Here is a 24165-nt window from a genome sequence, read left to right as displayed (position 1 = left end):
AAACAGAAGTTAAGCACATCGATGAGAATATGAGGGTTAAGGAAAACATTGCTAAAGGCCCCACTGGTCGACCGGAGAGCGTGGTGGTATCAATGGAGGAAGATTTGCATGTAGATGATGACATTATTAGGAAAAAGAAAGAGTTTGAATCTCAAAACATGCATGCTTCTTCTTCCAGTTATGCTCAGAGCTAGTCATGTTGAGTATCAATTGTCATGATTTCATATGTATAAAATAAAAAGAAAGTATGAGAAATTCGCCATGTCAAATCGTTGATTTTCTTTGTTTAGTGTCAATTTGTTCCTCGTGTAAGAGCATGATATTCTGTATCAATGATGATTTACGCATGCTTTGAATTATTCTATTTCTTTTTTAAATAATTATCATGTATATCATATGTATATACGTACATGATATCAAGGACTATATTGACCAAGTAGTATTATCAAGGACCAAAATAACTCACCCCCATACATGAAGGACCATTTCTATCATTTTCTTATTAAACTGCTATTGAACATATGCAACTCTGTTTTTACTTTTTGCGAAGATTGGACTTAGGTTTATATGTAGGACTAGTTAGGAAAATAAGGCGGAAAAGGCTAGATTTTTCAGAATAAGTCTGGTTACATATGGTAGTAAAATCTGGCAAAAGAGTTTATTATGCAAGCAATTAGCAGTCCTGATGAGGATGAGATCACGACTAGTCAAAGCGGGTTGGGTTTTTAAGACACGACTGAGTTTTAGGGCCCGTTTGGCCATGAGAATTTTTCACTTTTTTCTGAAAAATTATTTCGCTTTATTTGAAAATCACGTTTGGCCATGAAAACTTTAAATGCAACTTCAAGTTGTATTTCAAATTTGGAAAACAACTAAAACCTTGTTTTCACTTTTTTCACTTTCAATACATTCAAACAACTAAATATTCTTTGCAAAAAACTATAACCAAACACAACTTCATCTTCAACTCCAAAATTTCAAATAAAGTGAAATATTTGATTTTCATGGCCAAAAGCCTACTTAATGTCGTTTGTAAGAAATGCACATCGCAAACTTAGAAAATGACATGCGGCTATTTTAAAGACTTCAAACTTATCCATGCATGGTCTTTTAGTTTTAGTATATTTGTCAACCATCTTAATACTATAAGAACTTTTTGACCTTTTCCACACTTTTTTTTTTTTTTGGTGAGAGACTTGGAAGTATGAGGTGAGAGGGCCTCAAAACTTTTTATGTTAGTGGCAGGGCCCCTAATTCTTTTATCAATCATTTTTGCCCCAAAAATTACTTGTTAGGACTTAGGATGAGAAAACACATGGGAGCATTTTTGTATTTTTAAAAACTTAAGAGTTAAGTTTTAAACTTTTTTAAAAAAAACCCTTATCTCTTTCTCTTTCTTCTTCCTTGTTCTTCTTTCCCCAAAAATAATTCTTTTACTCCCAAATTCTCTCATTCCATCATCTTTTATGTGTGTAATCGTCGTTGAAAACTAAACTTGAAGCTCCGTTTTGGTTTCTAGTCTAGTAATAACATTTTATCAGCTTATTAGAAGTGACTACGATTTTTGTAAGCAACCTACGGTTTAGACAAAATTATCTTTAAAAATTGATGAATAAATTCTTGAAACTTATATGTTGGCATTTAAATAAATATTTAACAAAATAATAACATCATTATTGATATAAACACTAATATCAATAAAATAATACAAGTCGTTCGCTATTATTCTCAACATTACAAGTTGGTCGCATAATAATTTCACCTATTACAATAAAGACAAGAACATTTCACATTTATCACATGTAGTTATGTCATTAATTTCAGTAGAGATCATATGTAGTATAGTAGCCATTTGCAACATGGCTAAGAAAAACATGTAATATTGGCAGAGGCTGATCCAGGATTTTGAGGTTTAGGGTACCATACTATTTTGGAGAATGACTTGATCTATTTTTGAACTTCGGTTCTTTTCGGTTTATACAGACAAACAAGCTGCCTTATTATTTTGGGCTTCGACTTGATTTTATTTTAGCTTCGGTTTCGGTTATTTATCTTTTTGATTTAGATAAACAAATCCATAAAGCACAACAATTTAATAATTAAAATAATTTTTTTTTAAAAAATCACATAACTTCAATAGTATTACTATATCAACAGGAATATATTGTTAATTATAATTGTCCTCGATGAATTTTGATATTCTGGAGCTATGATCTGATGCAAGGATAGACAACTAAAACTAGAACTCATAATTATAAATGATGATGTGATTCGGAGAGTCGAACGAGTCGTTCTTTGACTGTAAATTTTTCATATGTCTTTAAATATTTAAAAATTATTAATTATTGTGACTTGTAGTACATTTTACGTAATTATCAAATATGTAAATTTTATTTCAAAATTTTTAAAATATTTATATTCAAACACACAATCAAAACTTAAAATGTCATATAAATTGGACAGAAAAAGTATGAACTATAAAACAGAAGCAAGAGTTAATAAAATTTAATAAGTCAATAATAACTCATAAGGGAGAACTCATAAGGAAAAAAGAATTAGCAGCAAATAAAGAAAAAGAAAGAAAAAAAGAAACAAAATAGAAAAAGAAAAGAAGAAATAAGGAAAAGTAAGAAAAGAAAAAAAGATCCAATATCGAGTCATTCTTAAATTAAATGTAGAAAAAAGGAGCAGCTAAAAAAAGGTCGGATTCAACCTCATGCATTGACGGCAAAACATTCAGGCATGCGCCAGTGGCACTAGACAACATTTTGATATACCGAGTGCTAGTTTACATATTTATACGCGTTTCCATTTATACACATATATATACAGGATTTCGATCGAGGTGTGCAGGTGACGTGGCACTCCCTCCCTCAGTAGATACGCCCCTAAATGTTGGCATATAATTATGTCACAAATTCCAAGTTGTTACATATATCTATGATCATCACAACTTTTTCTTCAGCACATTATTAACATTACTCATTAATTATCATATTTTTAGATTATTATAGTGTTGTTTCACTAATTTCATGGTGATAACATATTGTTAATTACTAAGTTTTATAATTTAAAATTAGTTCCCTTCTTACAAAAAAAATATTTTTTGGCTGCAAAAGCAAGTGTTAGTTTATACTTTCTAATAATATGTAATTGGTTTCTGTAAGGCATAGCATGCAAGTGTGATGACATAGCTCTTTTGAGGATCCCATTCTCCTATCCCAAAGCACCTCATTAACTAGTTTTAATTCCTATCAATCCCAATTCTTGAGAAGGCCAAAAGGTATTGATAGGATTTGATGGGTAATGGTCTCTTTATGGTAAGGACATGAGGCAGATTAAGCGGTACAAGACATTCATGAAGGCATAATCAGCAGTGAATGTATTTCAGTTGTTGGTTTATGCATAAACATTACGTACCTTTTTTTATTTTTGCTTTTAATGAATGCCTTCTGCTAGTAATAGTTCAATGGTCTATGCAAAAACGTTGTCTCGTCTATAATAAAAGTTATTAATATGAAATGTTCATCTTCAATCTCAAGCTCAAATCTGAAATGTTCATCTTTTACCTCAAACTCAAATCTGGAATTTTATGCCAAACCACCTTAAATCTTCTCTGAACTCCCTTAAATTTGAGATTTAAACTCTTCAAAAGATCCCTAACAAAATCAAATAACACCCGCTTGAAATAAAACACTCTTTTATAAAATTCATTTTTCAAGTTTGAAGCTCAAGCTTCAATGGATATCCTCAAGCTCAAATCTGAAATTTAATCTAAAACCACCTTAAATCTTCACAAAACTCTCTAAAAATTTAAGATTTAAACTCATCGAAAGATCCCCAACAAAATCCAATAAAACCAACTTGAAATGAATCACTCTTTTGAACACCAATTTTTTCAAGCTTAAAGCTCAAGCTACAACAATGGTTGTTAATGGAGTATTGTAGGCATCAACATTTTGTAGGACTCTACAAGACGAGTCCAATCCATCTTCAAATTCTAAGATTTGTTGGGATTTCTTGGAGGCTACTCTACCCTAAACCGTAGCTCACTTCTAGAAATAGAGACACGTATTCCCTTGAAAAGAGATTAAGACAGATCTCAAACATCCCATAAATTCATGGGTATTAAAAAAAAAAGGTCAATATGTGGCTGGATATTTCTTGACAACCAAATAGTTTAAGAAGATCCTTTCAAGGAGCTCAAATACATCCCAAGAAAGTTCACACATATCCAAATTCAAATCATCCTACGTTCGAGAAATACGCTACTAACGGTCCCCGAATTACGGAGAAAAAAATAGGAGAGGAGAATCAAGGGATGAATAGATTTGTACTCACAATCTTGATAAATTAAATCACTTTTTTTTTTATTTTTTGATTGTAGTTTATTTTCTATATTCGAATTTTATTGTCTACAAATTCTGGTGTGTACAGTGGGACAATCTCTACCTCTCATCTTAAATTTTCGATTATCAAAGTTTAACAACATCAAATGACTTCAAAGAATATCAACTCCAAATCAATTTCCTCCAAGGTTGCTGACTCCTAATTCTCTGCTGACGTGGAAAGCATCCTCGACATTACCTTCGGTTGCATTGGACCTGTTACGAGGAGCAAAGCAAGTATGCTGGGACAACAAGCATTCCAATTGTCGTCTGCATCAACTCCTATTTTCGGATCTTCATCCCGAAAAGGAGCAAGATCCTCTATTAATTCATCAGAGGAAGGAAGCAACATTACTGAAAAGATTAAGAAGAATCTAGCTCTACTTGATCTCTCTGGATCCAAGAACTTTGCCATGAAGGAAGATGATGATACTTCAAGTGACGAATCCTCTCTACTCACACCACATAAAGTAAGCCAATCAAAGATCAACTTATGCGACAACCCGTGCTATTCTCCAACATCCCCAACAATCATGCAAGTGATGGTAACTAACGCTTCATCTATGGAGGAGACACTAGTAAACTTGACAAAGGTGATCGACGGCTTGGCCAAGCATATGCAAAATAAATACGTTCGGATTGAAAAGTTGATGGATAAGATGGATGGCTTAATGGAAGAAGAATCCAACCATGCACCTGGAAAGTGTCCAGAAGTACAAGAGACTGAACCTCGCACAAAACAAGCACCGCCAACCAAAGAAATTCCAGTTTCTTTTGAAAGGATAATTCCACTTGACCGACTCAAGGAGTTCAGGGACTATCAAGGATAAGTATGACATTGCTGCCGAATCTTCTTTCGCTTGCGCAATGCCGTAAACTACAAGAATTGATAGCTTTATAAGATGTCTGCCGGTTACCAACCTCCCAATTTCAGCAGTTTGAGGGCAAAGGAAATCCGAAGCAACATGCTACACATTTTGGTGAAACATGTAATAATGCCGGGACTTATAGAGACTATCTTGTCAAGCAGTTTGTCTGCTTCCTCAAAGGGAACACCTTTGACTGGTATACTGATCTTGAGCCTAATTGTATTGATAATTGGGACCAACTAGAGCAGGAGGTCCTCAATCGCTTTTATAGCACAAGGCATATCGTGAGCATGGTGGAACTTACAAGCACTCGCCAGATGAAGGTTGAACTAGTTATCGATTTTATCAATCGATTGAGAAATGCAAGTCTAGACTGCAAAGATAGGTTCAGCGAAGCTTCTACGATATAGATGTGTATCCAAGGAATGCACTGGGGGCTTCACTACATCTTGCAAGGAATTAAGCCAAAGTCCTTTGACGAATTAGCTACTCGTGCTCATGACATGGAGTTGAGCATATCTTCCACTGGAAATGAAGTAATGCCTGGCTACGACCCTCGTAAAGGAAAGGACATGCAGGAACCCAAGAGATGGAGCAAGTTTGTTCCCAAGAATGACAACAAAGAATCCATGAACGTCAACGTCTCGCCTATAAAGTTTTCTACGAAGGTGAGCAAGAAGCAGAGTATGAAAGCAACTTCCTTCCAAGACAACACAAGTCAAAAGTCAACCTTGAAGGAGATGCAAGAGAAAGAATACCCCTTCCTGGATTCTGAAGTCCCTAAATTTTTTGATGAACTACTTGAGCTGAAACTCATTGAGTTACCGGAAATTCTAACAAGAAGCCAGAGAGAGCCTGTAGATCAAATGTTGCAGATTTCTCTACAAGCTAAAATCATTCAAGCACTCAAGTATTTCTCTAGAAGTTCTAGAGATCAAGACGAAGATTCAAGATCCAGCTTCAAGCCCCTGAATCCAAGCATAAGTTCAAGATCAAGACCACTAGATTCAAGATCAAGCTCGAAAACCCTTGAATTCAAGTACAAGTCAAGATGAAACCCATCAAGTTCAAGATCAAGCTCAAAAGCCCTTGAATTTATTATTGAAAAGGCGAATCAGAGGATTCATAGAGATTGTAACACTCATATTCTAAAATCAAATACAATGATTGTTGCGATATTTTTCGGTCTTGATTATTATTTTCTCGACTCGAATTTTATTGTCTACAAATAAGATATGCCAAATATGGATCCACAAAAATACAAAGATGGAATCTCCATTTTTATGGGTACTTCAAGTCTCGTCTTTGAGTTTCAGCAAGTTTGCGCTCTGTCAAACCTTGAAGTAGGGGCCATTTGTAGGCATCAAAATTTTGTAGGACTCTACAAGATGAGTCCAATCCATCTTCAAAGTCTAAGGTTTTTTTGGGATTTTTTGGTGACTACTCTACCCCAAACCTTAGCTCACTTCTATATATAGCAACACGTATTCCCTTGAAAATAGATTAAGCCAGATCTCAAATATCCCATAAACTCATGGGTATTCAAAAAGAGGTCAATATGTGGCTGCATATTTCTTGACAACCACATACTTCAAAATCATCCCATGTTCGAGAAATACGCTACTAACGACCCCGAAATTACGGAGAAAAAAAATAGGAGAGAAGAATCAAGGGATGAGCAAATTTGTACTCACAATAAAGGGATGGAGAGAGGGGAATGTAATTTTATATTAGGTAAAAGATATGTTTTTGATTTTTATTTTGGTTTATTTTATTATTTCTTACTTTGGATCAAAGCGTATTTTTTAAAATTTGAAGGCTGGTTTGGAAGCTTTGGAATAATTATTGTTTTATTTTTTATTTTTTTAAATTCTTGGATGAAAATGTATTATTTAAAATTTGGGGGTTGTTTTGATGCTCAACTAACTTGTCTCTACTTAATTAGAACTAATCCTAAAATGGTTGTTGAATTTCTGCCACCTAATAATTAAATCTTGGGATCCAAATACTAAAAATAACTAGCTTTGTGCTCTGTGACCACACTTGCGTGAGAGACTTTAATTTCTTCAATAAAGTAAACTGGACTGTTGCCACTTGCCAGTATATAACAAAAGAAAGATTAGACTCCTCTCCATTTTCCTCAAATTCTACTTTAGATTAGGGATACATGGCATATGTTAGAATTAATGATTAAGATTTAATTAACTAAAACAAAACTCTAATGATTTACATAATTAATAACTTATCCATGAATATATTATAATACTTTCTTTCTCTTCCTATTATACATCTAATATTATATTTTAACTCATTTCCTACTCCGACAAGACAAAATCTCTATTAGGATTAACTTTGATTCCAACGACAAAAAATACGCTGAACAACTTCTTCAAGTAGTGAAGAAATTATGGATAAAGCAACTTAACGTTTTTTTTATTTGGATAAAAAAGCTACATGGCATAACTATAATTGTAATAGAGAAAATTACAGTGAAGATTGTATATGGAATATGCATAAATTGTTTTGGCGCAAAGAGATGAAATAAATGGGATAAATAATCGGGTAAACTGATAAGGAAACAAATAGATAGAAAAAGAAAAAGGAGGAAGAGAGAGAAATTTCTTTAATATATTTATGGACAAGTTACTCTATCCGGATAAAAAAAGTGTTCACTTAGCATCTTTTTTTTAGGTAAAAAAGAGTGCCACTTATTAAATCAAGAAAGAATTAATCATACTATTAAGTGTTATGTGATCAAATTCTAATAAATATTTAATTAGAGGCAGTTTAGTCAAATTATTTATTTTTGTTTAAGAATTAGTATTTTCTTAAAGAATATGCAAATAGCTAAGTGAATATTCTTTTTGATTCGGAGGGAGTATTAATTATTTAAATCATAATTAAGACCTTACTTTAGTCAATTAAATTTTAATTACTTAATTATAACTTGTGACATGTCTCCTAATCTAAATTAGGAAAATGGGGAGAAACTAAATGGGGAGGACTAGATCCACAAAGAATATTCAAAGAACAGAGGCAAAAAAGTGAGTTGACCCCAGGGTCAATGCTTGTTTCCTTTTCATCTCACTAGTTTTCACATGCTTGTGCGGTCTTGACTCCACATCTTCACATCTTCTTTCTCTATTCATTCTCTATGGCTTCCCAAAGCAAATCAGTCAAACAATGGAAATATGATACCTTCCTGAATCATAGCGAGGACCTCTCTTACAAATATGGCTTTGTTCGCTGTTTTTATCAACGTCTGGAAGAAGCGGGAATTAGTGTATTCCAAGATTATGATAGTGAAATTAAGAGAGGAAACGAAGTCATGGAAGGCATTGAGGAGTCAAGAACTGCCATTATAATCATATCCGACAATTATGAGGAAGGCCACAGGTGCTTGGTGGAACTGACCAAGATAATGGAATGTGTAAAGAGTAAGGGTCAGATTCCCATAACAGTCTACTATGATGATAATGAATGGAATGAACCCAGGTTACTAAGTTGGTCGACTGAAATGTTTGCTGATCATGACACATTCGGAGGCTTTTCTGTGGAGACGGCGCTGATTTTGGTAGCCTCTCTACGTAATATATATAACATACCACGATCCCAATTGCCTGATGGTTCATTCGGTTTCAGGCACATATGGTATAAATTGTTTACTTAACATAACATATTGCTTGCATCTTTTATCATTGGATAAGTTAGCATCTCTATTTGGTACTAGGGTGTCAAATGTGCGGGTTGGGTTGAATTTGAGAAGGTCAAAATGGGCGGGTTATTGACCGCCAAAAGTTACTTGACAGAAATGGCTAAAAAGCGGGTCATAACCCAACTTGTTCAATTCTTACTAAATTTTAATTTCTTTGTGTTAAGTTTTTGTACCTAATAAAACTATTTCTTTCTTAATTATGGCTATATATAACATATCAAAAATGTCTTTTTGAAAAGATTTCGCATGGGTCAACTTGAGTTGCATACTTCTCGTGGGTTGAAATGGGTTGGCTGAAATGGGCTGAGCTAATAAATAGGACAGTCATTGGTCAGCCCAAACTTGGGCGGATTGGGCGGGTCATATTTCATGGGCTGATTTTGCCAGCCCTACTATTTCCCCCTTCTTTGTTTTCCTCTGTTGGGTAATCTATCTTTGTTTATGGGTGTTGTTATGTTGTAAGACGGATGAATTGCTTATGACCTCTGGTTTTTGACCTTGGAGGTAGTTGAATTTTATCCTACTGGTTGTATTTCCAGCAGATATGAAATTGATTAACCAGCTTAAATGTGCATTTGTCTTTGGTTGGACCATACCACATGAACTTTCTAGTCAAGTAAGATTCATAATTAGAGTTTCAAGCTCGAGTTTGAAAGAATTGTTTGATTGGAGATCAAGCTAACTATGGTGTGTATGAGCTTAGCTTGTGTAATTTTTAAGTTGCAGCTGAACAATCTATCCTCTGAAATTAAATCTTATGTGGCCTAAGTTTGATTTTTTTAGTGGGATCGACCGGGGTTTGTTTGGTGATGGGATAAATAAGTGCGATAGAGAAGAAAACTATTCCAAGAAAGATACTACTTGATAAGATCTGTTGTCAATATGCAGGTATTAGTTGTATTGAAAATGTTAGAGAAGTTTCAATGTTGCATGTACTGGAATGTGGTTTGCTTTTAGCTTCCTTATCATTTATTATGTTTCAATTTTTTCTTCTTCTTATTATAAGATTCTTTTTTGACATAGGGAGGAGGACAAATGGATCCAAGAAATTGTTGACAAAATTTTGGAGATTCTAGGCATTACCAAATACGCAGTGGGAATCGAATCTCGTGTAAAGGAAATAAAATCGTTGTTGAAAGTTGAATGTGGTGGTGTTTCTTTTATTGGGATATGGGGGATGAGTGGTGTAGGTAAGACAACTGCTGCAAGAGCAATATTTGACGAGATATCTTGTCAATTTGAAGGGTCTTGTTTTCTTGCAAACGTTAGGGAAGTTTCAGAGAAGCATGGACTGAGCCATTTGAGACAGAAGCTTCTTTCACAAATCTTGGAGCAAGCATTTGTGGATGTGGCAAGTGACAGAGCCTATTGGCCAAGCGGAATTCTTCGTCTCAAGAAGGTTATAATTGTTCTTGATGACGTGGATAACACCCATCAGTTGGAATGTTTAGTTGGGAAACGCGATTGGTTTGGTGATGGCAGTCGGATCATCACAACAACTAGAAACACTGATTTACTGTGCAAGCATGATGAGTTATATTGTGTACCTCGACTGGCTAGACACGAGGCTCTAGAACTTTTTAGTTGGCATACCTTTCAACAACGGGCTCCTGTTAAGGAGTTTGAAGAGCTCTCGAATTGTGTAGTAGATTGTGCTGAAGGCTTACCCTTAACTCTGGAGGTCGTGGGGTCTTGTCTCTACAGACAAGGCATGGACGAGCTGAGAAGTAAATTACATAGACTTGAAGATTTCGGAAATAGAAAAATTGTTAAGCTACTTAGTTTAAGTCTAGATGTATTGGGTGACGAGTACCGAAATATCTTTATGCATATTGCATGCTTCTTTAGAGGAAGAGCGAAACGTGATGTGATAAGATTAATGGATAGATTGGGCTTTGACTCAAGGATAGGAATACATGTCTTTACTAAAAGATCACTTTTATACGTGTCAAATGGAATGATTGAGATGCGTGATTCAATAGCACAAATGGGTCAACAAATGGCATGTGATGATGAGCAGGACAAGCCCTGGAACTGCAATAGTAGCCTTTGGCATGAAAAATATATGAAGGCTGATTTTTCTGCAAGTCAGGTATGTATGTCCTCTAATGGTTAAAAATGCGGGAGATTTTCCATTTTCTCTTGGACATTGCTTTCACAAAAAAGTAGACATCGAATTCTACAATATACTTTGGTGCTAGTGTCACAGCCCAAAATCCATCAGTGATACGTGACCGACATCCGACACTCTACCCATGAGCTAACCAAATCCATATGATATGCCCCAACCATATGAACTAAAGTAAACGCGAAAGGCATTTGAAAACCATAAACATTTTGTAACCCATGCATGAAACATGTAACCTTGGCTTATTCGCCCCATTTCATATCAATCAAGAAATTTACATCTCAATAAATATTTTTCGTCCATGCAATGCGGATAACCATTAGTACAACCCGACTCGACAATCTAAGAAGCCTCTAAAGCATGGAGTAAAAGACCACTCGGGACAAACACCTAAGTACAAGGGAATACCTATCACGACTCACCCATATAATTCGGGAAAGTGAGTCCTCCTAGCATGCTCATCACGTGCCACGCCTCATCATGAAATATGTAAAGTAGGGGCCCACAAAAGGCTGAGGTCACACCATTATAGTAATCATTAAGTAATTATTATCAACTCCCTCTAACTTATGTTGGGACAGAACTTTATGGAACATTCAATGCATTTGACATTTGATATAAAACCTTAAAGATTTAAATCAAATCATAGTTTCAACATTTGAAATAAAAAGTCAAGTGAAACTTCATTGCAATCAACATTAGCTTGTAAGCTTCCAACAATAAATGCAGAAGTGTATACTCAAACATGATTTAAACAAGATCTAATCCATTTCAAATGAAAAAATATTTAAATAACTTTTGGCTCAGTAGGTCTAAAACGTATTCAAATCCTTTTTATACATTACACCGAGATCTTTTGAAAACACATGGATAAATTGGGGCGAGGCCTTCTTTGGCAAGACAATAAACTATTGGTTAATTTGCACGACCAGTTCTTTATCCTAATGTATACCAATTTTTCGCCTATAGGATAGATCACATTATTCTATCTGGAATAATAAGAACAGAAATGTAAGGGTACAACAATATTTAGTGGAAACCACCCCGCTTACAAAGGGTGAAAAAATCACGACCTACACCTCTGTAGGATTTTTTCGAACACCACTACAATGGTGAGCATTTGCAAATTCAAGTTACAGACTCTGTAACCTAGAAGGTAAACTCTAATTGCTATCTCACTAATCTCCCTAGACTAATGAGCCCACTTCAAGTTATCCCAACTTGAAGTTGAATTTGAATAACGTTATACCTATGAATATTGCTTCTCTGAAAGCTAATAAAGGTACAACTTGATAAACACTCCTAATACAAGATTCTAGACTCAAGAACTGTAATCATAAACTCTATGAAACAAATTCTTCAGTCTTCTTCGTTGTATCAGGTCTCACTTCTATAATCAGAACTCTCTCAATTATTGCATTGACATGGTTTGCTCAATATTCTGATTTTCTCTCCCTTCTTCATAGCAGGACTTGGATATATATAGTATTAGGTTTGCATAGGCTGAACTCAATCCCTACATGGTAAGGCCCATATTGAGAGTTAGGGTTTGAGTTGACTTGGGATTCTTGCTTTCACGCGGCTTCGATGTCCTTGTAGAAGTCTGAAGTATCTTGAAAATTATGGCAAGAAACCCTGCAACTTGTCTGCCAAGTCTTTACGATAAATCACAAATCGTACTCGCAGTAGGACTCTGAGTTGGAACATGTTCTTGGACCTGGTTCAAGCACCTGTCTCATTCATCTCTGAATCGTCTCAGTGTCTGAGATGGAAAATGTCCATAGACCTGTTTCAATCACCCTGGTCTTGCATTTTCTGGTTCATTCACTTCACCTTGCAGTTGGTTCATTCACTTTGTCTTCATTTGTCTCTTGGATAGAACATGTTTACAGACCTGGTTCATCCACCTGGTTAAGTCCAATCCTTTTATCTCTAGCATTTGTCTCTAAACCTGGTTTAATTGCCTTGTTCATTTACTTTGTCAATCATCAAAACACACGCATGCTTATGCCGACAAATTTCCCCTTTTTGATGATGACAAACCCATGTTTTTAAGCATTTGTGTAACCTGTTCCAGACATCTCAAAGCCTAGAAAATGAACACCAATAACTAAGATTGAACCAGGTTAGCATATATGGGTTATAAGCATTACACAGCATTTCCCCCTTTTGACATCATTAGAAAGTTATTCCAGATAAGTTAAGCATTAATTTGAACTTGCAATATAAAACTCATGGCCAGTGGGGCTATCACTTATACACACAATAGAAACATTAGCTCAATTTATATCTTCTTGAATATTTTGAAGCACAAAAAGATAACAAAGAAATATAGGAGAGCAAAACAGTTTCCATTATCATTGAAAGAGAACACAAACACAGAGACAACCCGCAAGGGTGGTTCAGTTGGTTGAGCATGGGGCTTTCATAATGGAGGTCTCAGGTTCGAAACCATTTGCCTACGACAGCAGGGGATTTGCTATCTGGGTCGAGCTCGTCCCACGGGGCTTGCCTAGTGCGGGTTATCTCTCATGTGTGGTTTGCGAGCTATTGTAGAGGAGCTGGGTTTATCTTGTGCGCACCCGAAAGTTAACTGCTGCGGGTTCTCATGTCATAAAAAAAAAACACCAACACAGAGGTATCAAACAAACATACAGACCAAAAGAAACCAAGACCTGTGATTTTAGAACAGGGGTCAGGGATTGAACAGAAGGGATAACTGAGGGAAACTAGGAGGATGGTTTGGAGGTTGAGAAGGAGTCTTTAGAAAGAGCAGCGACTATATCCTGTATAATCTTAGTGTTTTCTGCCTTCTCCTTATCTAGTGCAATCTGCAGACTCAAAATCTGAGCATTTAGAACTTCTTGCTCACATTTATACTTGATCTGCAACATATGTCATAGTGATGCTTATTCTTCAATGCTGCAATCTCAGCCTCCTTGGCTGCAAGTTGATCCCTTAAGATTTGCAGCTCCTCATCAGCATCCCCAACAGGAAGTTCCAAAGTCCTAATGATGACATCCTTCGCCATCTAATACTGCCAGACTTTAATGGGAACTTTGAAATAGTCTAAGATTTCAGCCAACCAGAACCCATAGGCCAACCCATGGCCTTTATTCTCCCGCAGAGATATCCTATACATGTGTTGAATCATGAGACTGGAAAGATTTATTTGGACTCTAGTGTCGAGAAGCTCCATGAGTGCCATGTCCAAGAAGACTGCCTCAGCCCTCCCTTCCTTCCTAGGCACAACCATACGATGAACTACTTCAAAATATAGTTGGTAAAGCTTGGGCATCTCTCTTTTCAGTACCCTCTTATGGTGTTTGGCTGGTGGGTTGTTTGAGAAATTTCTTGTGATGTCCACAACACTTGCCATTCCTTGGAGTGACGACCATTCATTCTCTGCATACTTTGCCTAACCCACAGAGGGCACATGCAGAAAATTTCACCCTACTTCTGAACATTTAACGCAATTTCAACTCCCAGCACAGTGCTAGTGAGTTGCTCTCCATTAAAAGTAGCACTAATATAGAATTCAATAACTTGTTCTTTGCATATCTTTCTCTTTTCATCTCTCGGAAGAAAGGTTACTCCATCCTTAGCACTCAATCCTTTCTAACAATACTAGTGACTACTCTACCTCTCAGTACTGACTACCTTTTGATCATCAAGATTGTCCGCTTGGTTGGATCTTTTAATTCCTCTGAGTCGAAGTGGTTTTTCATGTCTTTGAAGTCTCGGTCCTTTGACTCGGAAGATTCATCCTTTTCACTCTCAGTTGGCTGATCCACCAGCTTGAACTGATATTTTTACTTAGATGAAACAGGTTATCTAACACGTTTCTTTGTCGCAGTTGGTCTTGACCTTGGATTGACCAGAGTCTTACCCTTTCTTGTCCCTTCCCTCTCAGTATTCTCTCTCTCCTCTGCTGATTCAGTCAAAGATACTGAAGCAGACTTAGTAGCCCTTGTTCTTAGAGCAATGCTTCTTTTGCTTGCCAACATTGCCTTTTTTTGATCTTTCTCAGCCTTCCTCTTTTGTCCCTTCGTATGTGGGGTTCTGAGTACTGTTGAAGAACCTTCCTCAGCTATTTCATTATTGGGCTTTAGAACTGGACCACCAGATGCCTTTCTAAGCCTAGACACCTTTTTCATCACAAAGTCAGTAATGAGCACATCATCGTCGTCATTATTACCTTTATCAGCAGCTGCCTTTCCTGGATAGGTTGCAGGCCCGGCTCTATGGGTAAGCAAATAAGGCATTTGCCTTAGGCCCCAATTTTGGGGAGCCCCAAATTTTACCCCAAATAAATTATGTGTTAACTTCTCCTTAAAGAGATTACTCATTTATGATTAAAAAAAGTACAATATTTTTAGAAATTTTATATTATTTTATTCTCTTTAACATTTTTCGAATAGAAGAAATAAAAAAAACGCTGTTTTGCCATCTTACATTCTTTCCGCAAGCACTCACATTATTTTATTCTATTTAACTCTTTGCATACTCTCTTTCACTCATAGTATTATTTTATTCTCTTCAACTCTTTTTGTACTCTCTTTCTTCAAATCTCTGATAAGTTAGAGTAATACTTTGTCATAAATAAGAGCCAATAGTCGAAAAATATTGAGCAAAGTGTATTGCAATTTTTTTTTTTTTTTTTTAAAGGTTGTCAAGCATTGTAGCAAGCATATGATCAAAGTGGGTATATCAAGTTATCAACTTCTTGAATTAGATTCTATCGTTCTAATCCTATTATTTTTATCTAAAATTTGTCAACTTAATGCTTATAGAATTATGTTAACAATTCCTTTAATGATTTCCTTAGTGGAAGGATGTTTTTTAACGTTGGATTTCATAAAATCTTGCCTAAAATTAACAATTGAAAAAAATCAAAGAAATCGATTATAACAATTATTAAGTAATAATTTTGCAGCTAAAAAAAGTTAGCAAAAATAAATTTCAAATAAAGTATGTATGAAGTTTGTTTAGGTTTTAGGCCTCTAATTAAGGCCTCGCCTTAGGCCTCCAATTATGTTGAGCCGCCCCTGATAGGTTGAGCAGCCTGTTCTATTGGAATATCCTTTTATACTGTTAGACCAAGTTCAACAACTTGTTCTATGGGCACATGGGTGTCAGTTGTTGGTGAATCTCCCTGAGCATCAACGGAGGGTTCAAGATTTTGATCTGATTCAGTTGCCTTTGCATCACTCTCACCCAAACTTTCCAGTAACCCAGACACTATTTCTATTACCGATTTTGCAGTTTCCACCGGTTCATCTACCACCTCTGTCTTGTCACCAACACCAGCGAAACTTACTCTAGCTTCTGCATCATGTACCCCAGCAGGTGAATGTGCTTCAGTTGCGGGTTTTCCCCCTCACTGTCTGCTCCACCATCTTTTCCTCTACTTTGTCTTTTTCAACCACTAATTCCTCAATAGATCTTACTACATGAGCTAGCCCTGTCTCCTCTATCACTGCAACTTTTGGAAGAATAATTGGATATACCTATTCGAGAGGACCTGTATAGTATATTCCTTTTAACTCTGACATTTTGCAAGTCAGGCTTCGAGTCTATTCTCCCTGTACTTCAAGTAGATCACTAGGCGTTTCAAGAACATCGGAATGGTCAGAGAAGGATACTAGAGATGGGTCGAATTGGGAGTCATCAGAGCGAATTGGTTCATCTATGCGACATGCTTTTGCTTTGGTTCTCCTAGGATTTTGGATTTGTTGGTTAGAGGTTCAAACTTTACTTGCAGGTATTTCTGTGTTGATGGTTAAGGGATAATTGGGTTCGAAATTATCAATGGTGGTGGTGATAGGGTTGAGAGTGGTTGAAGAAGTGGTTTGGGGCTTTTGAGGAGCAGCGGAGGTAATTGCTTGTTTTTCATGGTCTGCATATTTATTTAAAACATAAGGATGGTGTACATACCTTTCTTTGATAAGACTTTCAGCAATCTCAACATGCAGGCCAATTTCTGTTACATTCAATATTCATTAGATCTTATGAGATAAATATAATGAACCATGCGAAATGCATGTAGCATTACCTAAATAGGATAATCTTCCCTGTCTCTACCACCAAACCAGTCTGATAGCCATATAATCGCTCTATTAAATGAACTACCATCTCCGTTCTCTCCACTTCAATCTCCCTTTCAATCTCTTCTTTTACCATTACGCAAAATTTTAAAGTAGTGTCACCAGCTCAACTCTCTTGTAATGGTATTAGTGTCCGAGCTACCCTTTTTCTCAGGTGAGCAGATATGTATGTTATCCATTGACAGTGGTTTAGTCCAATAGTATTGAGTATACAATTGAGACACATCAATATTTAAGGATCCATTGAATTTGATATTTTAAGTTAGGGACTAAATATAAACTTATTTTTTTATACACTACTTTCTTTAAATGTTCCTGGAGATTTTCCATTTCTTATACTTCTCATTCTTTTCCCTCCTGGGCTGTTAATCCCAAAGCATTCACCTCTTTTTTTTTTTTTTTTTTGGGGGGGGGGCAGATCACCAGAACTCCAACACAACTCATGGCTTCCAAAAATGAATCCGTCAGAAAATGGAAATATGATGCTTTCTTGAGTTTTAGAGGGGAAGATACCCGCAATAACTTTGTCGCTCATCTTTACAAATGTTTAGAAGACAGAGGAATCGAGACATTCAAGGACGATGAGAAACTTCAAAGAGGAAAATTCATTTCATCAGAGCTCTCAGAAGCCATTGAGGAGTCAAGAACTGCCATTATCATCTTCTCTGAGAACTATGCTTCATCCACATGGTGCTTGGAGGAGCTCGCGAAGATCATGGAGTGTGCAGACAAGGGTCAGGAAGCCATCCCAGTCTTCTATAAGGTTGAGCCATCAGATGTACGCATGCAGAGAAATAGCTTTGCTAAAGCACTGGCCAAGCACGAGGCAGATCTCAAGGGTGCTGATTTGGAGAAGTTGCAGAGGTGGAAGGACGCTCTACGTAACGCAGCGAATATAGCAGGATGGGATGTTCGCAAAACTGCCAATGGGTGAGTAGTAGCTCCATAGAATCCTTGAGTCTGATTCAATTTTCACGAGACCTGTTCATCTTTTTTCAATTATGCTGTTTGAACTGTCAATTCCTGGATTTTACCTTTTTAAATAAAATAAACTAACTTTTCAAGAATATGATGAAAGATTAATGGATCAGTTAATTTCTTTAATTTCTGATTAGTAAAAACATAAAAAATCAATTCCATATACTCTTGACTTTTTTCCTTGATAATTAAAGCTCTGATTTTAATGACAGTACTTCTAGATCTTTTATCTAATTTAAAATATAAAAGATTAAATTACCTCATGTGGGTAGAATTCAGCTGGATGTATTATTAAAGTTTCTGGACAGAACACACTTTAGGTGAACCCCCAAACAGGTTGGGGTGGGTTGGAATGTAAGGTAAGAGAAAAGGTGACAGGGAGCACCATTTTTGCTAGATAACGTTTTTATGAGATCTCTTGTGAACTTGAAGGTCTTGTTTCCTTTGACATGTTATATAGTTATAAAGAAGCATTGGGCGTAATATAGGCACCACTTTTGGCTTCTTTAGAATTTATTATGTTTCACTACCCCTTATTGTGCTTTTACTTGGCAGGAATGAAGCAAAATGTATTGACCAGATTATAAACAATAATTTTCCAAATATGCACTGCACAATTTCAGCTACCGAAAAGTATTTAGTGGGAATCGAAGCTCGAATTGGTAGAGTGGAGTCATTGTTGGGAGTTGGATCAGGTGGTGTTCGTTTTCTCGGAATATGGGGCATGGGTGGCGTGGGGAAGACAACTATTGCTGGAAAACTTTATGACAAGATTTCTCATCAGTTTCAGAGGTCTTGTTTTCTTGAAAAAGTTCGAGATGAATCAAAGATGAATGGGCTGATGCACTTGCAGAGAACACTCCTTTCAAGAATCTTAAATGTTAAATCAGTTGACATACAAGGTGTTCGTCAAGGAGCGAGCATGATTAAAGAAAAACTTTGTCTCCGGAATGTCTTAATAGTTTTTGATGACGTGGATGATGAGCACCAATTGGAGAATTTAGTTGGAGTGCCTGACTGGTATGCTGATGGTAGTAGAATCATTATAACAACTAGAAACAGTGATTTACTTCGTGACCACAGCCAATTATATCCTGTCTCTGAATTGTCTAAGCAGGAGGCTCTTGATCTTTTTAGTTTGCATGCTTTTCAGAAACCATCGCCGGATATAGAGTTTCTCAAACTCTCCAAGTCCGTAGTAGATTATGCTCAAGGCTTACCCTTAGCTCTTAAGGTCTTGGGAAGTTTTCTCAACAAACGAGGCGTAAATGTGTGGAGAAGTACTTTAGATAGACTCAAAGACACTGGGAACAAAGATGTTATTGAGCAGCTCCGCCTGAGTCTAGATGAATTGACCCCCAAAGACAAGAATATATTTCTTGATATTGCATGTTTCTTTAGAGGAAGAAGGGAAGATTATGTGAAAGAAATACTAAAAAGTTTTGGTTTGGATCCAGAGGTAGGAATAGATGTCCTCGCTAAAAGATCACTTTTATATATTTCAGAAGGAAGGATTGAGATGCATGATTTGATAGAACAAATGGGTCAACAAGTGGCACGTGATGGTGAACAGGACATGCCATGGAATCACACTAGACTATGGCATGAAAAAGATATAAAAACTGTCTTTTTTGCAAATCAGGTACATATATCCTCTAATGGTAGTGAATATGGAGATTTTTCCATTTTCTGTTTGCATTGTTTGGATTTCACAAATAGTAGACATCCAGTTATAACATATTTTCTTAGTTCTTTCCAGTGTTTAGGCACAAATAATATACCCTTGTAACTTTGCATATGCACTTTCGGACTGCTTTGCAGCATACATGTCTCACATAGTCATCTACATGAACAGGTTAATCACATATTCAGTTTTCATAGACTACCTCAGCACCTTTGGAATATGTAAATTGGAGTAGTTTCCTCAGTATACATTTATGAGAGTTCTAGTTTTAATTATGATTACCTGCAGAATCTTGTGCTCCTATTATTTCTTATATTGCTTCTTATATGTTAGCTCGGTTTCTTCATTTTAGCTGAAGTGCAGATCATCGATTTATCTTTTGTCCTCTCAAAAAAATTATTTTATTCTAAGTTTACTTTCTAATCAAATGTTTTAATGTTTTTGTAAGTTCTCTTCTCCTAAAAATAATTTGACTGATGGCATAGGGTACTATTTGAGAAGAACATTTTTCTTGTAAAAGAGTTTCTAGTGAAGTTTACTCCTTACAGGAGAGTTTATGAGGAAATACATGTTGGAACTTGATATCTGAATTTCAAGAATTAGAAAGTACTCTATTTTAGATAATAATGATGGAAACTATTGTTTGGTAGGTTACAATTTTAGCTTTGCTTTCTTTGTAGGTTTAGTTGAAGACATCATCAAATCAATTCTTAAGTGCTACACTGTATGGTAAGAAATTGTTGCATCAGAATGTAATGCAGATTTAATCAATTCATGATTTTTTTTTTTTATTGAACTTCTAATTGGAAGGCAGATATAAATGTTATACTGGTAATTTTATTATTTTCCTAGCCCTATTATGGTCTATTAAGTACAACCAAAGAAATAAAAATAAAAATAAAGATATAGAGTAAGATTTGTATGTTAAAGCAGAATAGGGTCTGAGCTTGGATGTGAATTCTGGTTTAGTCGAGTTACTTTATTTTAATCTTTTCTTTCAGAAGGCAAAGTCAGTTAGAGGTATAGCGGTACCAACTGGCATAGACCGACATATATGCAAGTTTAGCAAAGCTTTCAGAAAGATGCCTTGTCTTAGGTTACTCATGGTCAAAGGGGACGAGGTCCGACGTCATGATCCTGTTGCTGAACCTATTAAGTATCTGCCCAGTAGCTTGATATGGCTTGATTGGAGATACTACACTTTTGAATCTCTTCCAGCAAATTTTGAACCAGAGAACCTTGTTGCGCTCAAAATGACTTTTAGTTCTCTTGTTCGACTTTGTGAGGAGCCAAAGGTGTTTGTTGATCTATCTCAATAACAGAGTTCTAAGTCTTGAAAAAAGAGTTATATTTTAATGAAAAAAGAAAAAAATTAATACTGACTATTCTTTTGCTTTTCATAAGCAGGAATTTGACAAGTTGACAATCCTCAATTTAAGTTTTTCTGAGAGTTTACTCAGCACGCCCAATTTTTCAGATATCCCACATCTGCGGAGAGTTGTCCTGAAAGGTTGTGTTAGCTTGGTAAAGGTTGATCCATCCATAGGGAATCTTAAAAAGCTTATTTTTCTGGACATGGAAAACTGCAAAAGTGTTGAGTTGTTATCAAGTGGTATTCAGATGGAATCTCTTGAAAGCTTTAACCTCTCTGGTTGTGAGAAACTACAAAAATTTCCAGAAATTAGGGGAAAAATGGACTTGCTCTCAGAGCTCCTTTTAGGCTGTACCGCAATAGGGGAGCTGCCCTCATCAATAGGACATCTAAGTGGTGTCAGCTTGCTTGATTTGCATTCATGTAAGAACCTTGTAACACTCCCAACCGAGGTTTCTGAGATGAGAAAGCTAAGAATTTTGAATCTTAAAGGCTGCTCAAAACTTGATATTTTTCCAGAGAGCCTAGTTGATCTACAACAGCTGGAGGAGCTCTATGCTGGCAACACAGCCATTCTTCAACTACCAGATTTTATTCGGAACTTCAGCAAACTTGAAGTCCTGTCACTAAGAAGAGGAAATAAGTGCCAATTCTCTGGGAGTTTGATACTCCCATCTTCATTTGGTGATTTGCACACGTTGAGAAGCTTAGATCTCAGTGGTTGTTGTTTATCTGGTGATGAAGTTAATGCTCTTATACTCTTGCCCAATTTATTGGAATTAAACCTGAGTAGAAATGAGTTTACTTCTTTACCTGACGGCATCAGTCTGCTTTGTCGGCTTCAATATCTCAACATAACATGCTGTCAGAAACTGAAGGGACTTCCCAAGCTTCCTTCAAGTATAGAGGAATTATATGCAGATGACTTTCTGGCCAAACAAAGTACTAAAGAGCTACAGATGTATCTGAGATTGAATTTGGTCTCCTTCACCAGTTATAGATTTGATCAACCATCTTATAAAGAAAAGAGCAGTGGAAGCTCAGTTTTGGATGAGATCTTCTGTTTGTTTCTCTCAAACAATATGGATGATGTGCTCATCCCTTCCCTTAACTCTGATCACCGTGTAAGTTGCTCTATTGTCTTTCCTGGAGCTGCAATTCCCACGTGGTTTAAACATCAAAGTACTAAGCAAACGATCTCGTTTGAACTGCCCAATGATTGGTACAATGATGAGTTTGAGGGCTTTGCTATATGCTGTGTGACTCTCATGGGAGAAGGTTTCTTTGATCCTGATTCGGGGCTATCAGGGAAGTATGACTATACATTCATCAAAGCCAAATTGACACACAATAATACAGTGCTAGAGAAAGAATGTAAAGTGGGCACGGTATCCAGAACTTATGGCTGGTGTGTTTGCTTTACCTGCATACCATTGTATTCTTCGCTGCAGGCATCTGGCGCAGTAGACGTTAAGAACCTTAACCAGTATCGCCTATTTGAGGCATCTATCCCGGGGCGCATTGTGAGACAATGGGGAGTTCAGTTGATCTACAAGGGTAATAGACAATTTTATCGCAGCAGTCTACAGAGGTGGAATGGAATTCAATCAAACTTTGCTGTATTATGAAGCCTGTCAGTAAGTAGCTCCGTGTTGGATCATGACGGGAACTACTAAGGAAAACTATAGGAGGCTGTTATTATCCATGTAAAATATCATTGGGATTATTGTACAATGAAGAACAGAAAGATACGATAGGAAAACAACTTTTTGAAGAAGGATAATGCGAATTATAAAAATCCATGAAGACAGACTTAATTGAGGGATATGGTAATTATTCAATTGAATATTATCAGATGCTTAATTTCTTCCTTTTGCTATGGATAAGTGTCTCTCAATCCCTGTTTGAGGATGTTTGAAAAGTTAACCCTAATCGTATTTCTTTTTATATGTTGATTCTGAATATTCAGTGTTCTTTCAAAAATACATGGAATAACGTAGCGTTTTGTTTTTCCATCTGACATGGAATTAATATTTAAGTAAGAAAATCCATTACACATCATAATCATCCCTCCCAACAGTCAGTGGCGGAGCTAGGATTTCACCTAAGGAGGTTTAAAATATAAAAAAGTAAACATACGAAGAAGCTAAAGAGGGTTCAACGTCTACTATATATATATTAAAAATAATTTTAATCATGTATAAAGTGTTTTTTTCCGCCGAAGGGGTTCGCAACCCCCTCGGCCCTATGTGGCTCCGGCCCCTGCCAACAGTTATGCTTGAATACTTAAACTCAACGCAAAAGTTTCGGGAAGCACACCTTTATTTTTCACTGGCTGAGAGTGAAAATATTGGTGTGTTTGGTTCTGAGTTCATACCAGATTCATGCCTGTCTACACTGATAATTCAAAAATCAATCCCAATCTCTGAGTTAACAATGATAAGTATGGATGGATTTTGCTATGGAGTTAAAAGAGAGACACAACATCCTTCTCTTATAAAGGGGCTGCACAAGTATGGAGGAAATTATTTTTCAGAATGTTTTTCAATGTTCTCATGTTTGATTAGTTACAATTTTTGGAAAACATTTTCTATAGGAGTGATACAACACCCACAATAAAAATGAAGAGTTCAAAAATGGAGTTGTTCACCATTAATTTTAATATACTTGTGGACCCTGGAAGTGAGTCAATATCACTATCATGTACAATGGGGTGCCATAAAACAAACTTAGTCTAGATAATTGTTTTGCAAAGTACAATCATTTTGGAGATTTATTTTTGGTATATGTAGCAAAGGAGTAGTGTTTTCCACTGCAATCAAAATATCAACATTAAGTCTCCAACCCTTGACATGAGAGTCAAGTCTTTGGTATCTTGGAAGCAATATATTATACACACAGTACACCCAAGGAAAAATTAGAAT

General features: G+C 36.2%; 1 protein-coding gene across 4 annotated transcripts; it reads left to right on the top strand.

The window, feature by feature from the left end:
- The first annotated feature begins 8329 nt into the window (after window positions 1-8329).
- On the top strand, window positions 8330-23196 carry LOC132641886 (TMV resistance protein N-like). 4 transcript variants are annotated; one of them, XM_060358995.1, is made up of 6 exons: window positions 8330-8908; window positions 9996-11064; window positions 17626-18137; window positions 18741-19827; window positions 20874-21164; window positions 21277-23196. In XM_060358995.1, the coding sequence occupies exons 1-6, from the start codon at window positions 8412-8414 to the stop codon at window positions 22867-22869; spliced, it is 5049 nt and encodes a 1682-aa protein (XP_060214978.1). In that variant the 5' UTR covers window positions 8330-8411; the 3' UTR covers window positions 22870-23196. The 4 variants fall into 4 exon arrangements, with proteins under 4 accessions (XP_060214978.1, XP_060214970.1, XP_060214996.1 ...); XM_060358987.1 differs by having other exon boundaries at window positions 8331-8908; window positions 20871-21164; XM_060359013.1 differs by lacking the exon at window positions 8330-8908 and adding an exon at window positions 9171-9476 and having other exon boundaries at window positions 20871-21164.
- Window positions 23197-24165: the final 969 nt, after the last annotated feature.

This window comes from Lycium barbarum, chromosome 1, assembly GCF_019175385.1.
Source record: "Lycium barbarum isolate Lr01 chromosome 1, ASM1917538v2, whole genome shotgun sequence".
Lineage (NCBI taxonomy): Eukaryota > Viridiplantae > Streptophyta > Magnoliopsida > Solanales > Solanaceae > Lycium > Lycium barbarum.
This window is presented reverse-complemented; position numbering and strand designations above follow the sequence as displayed.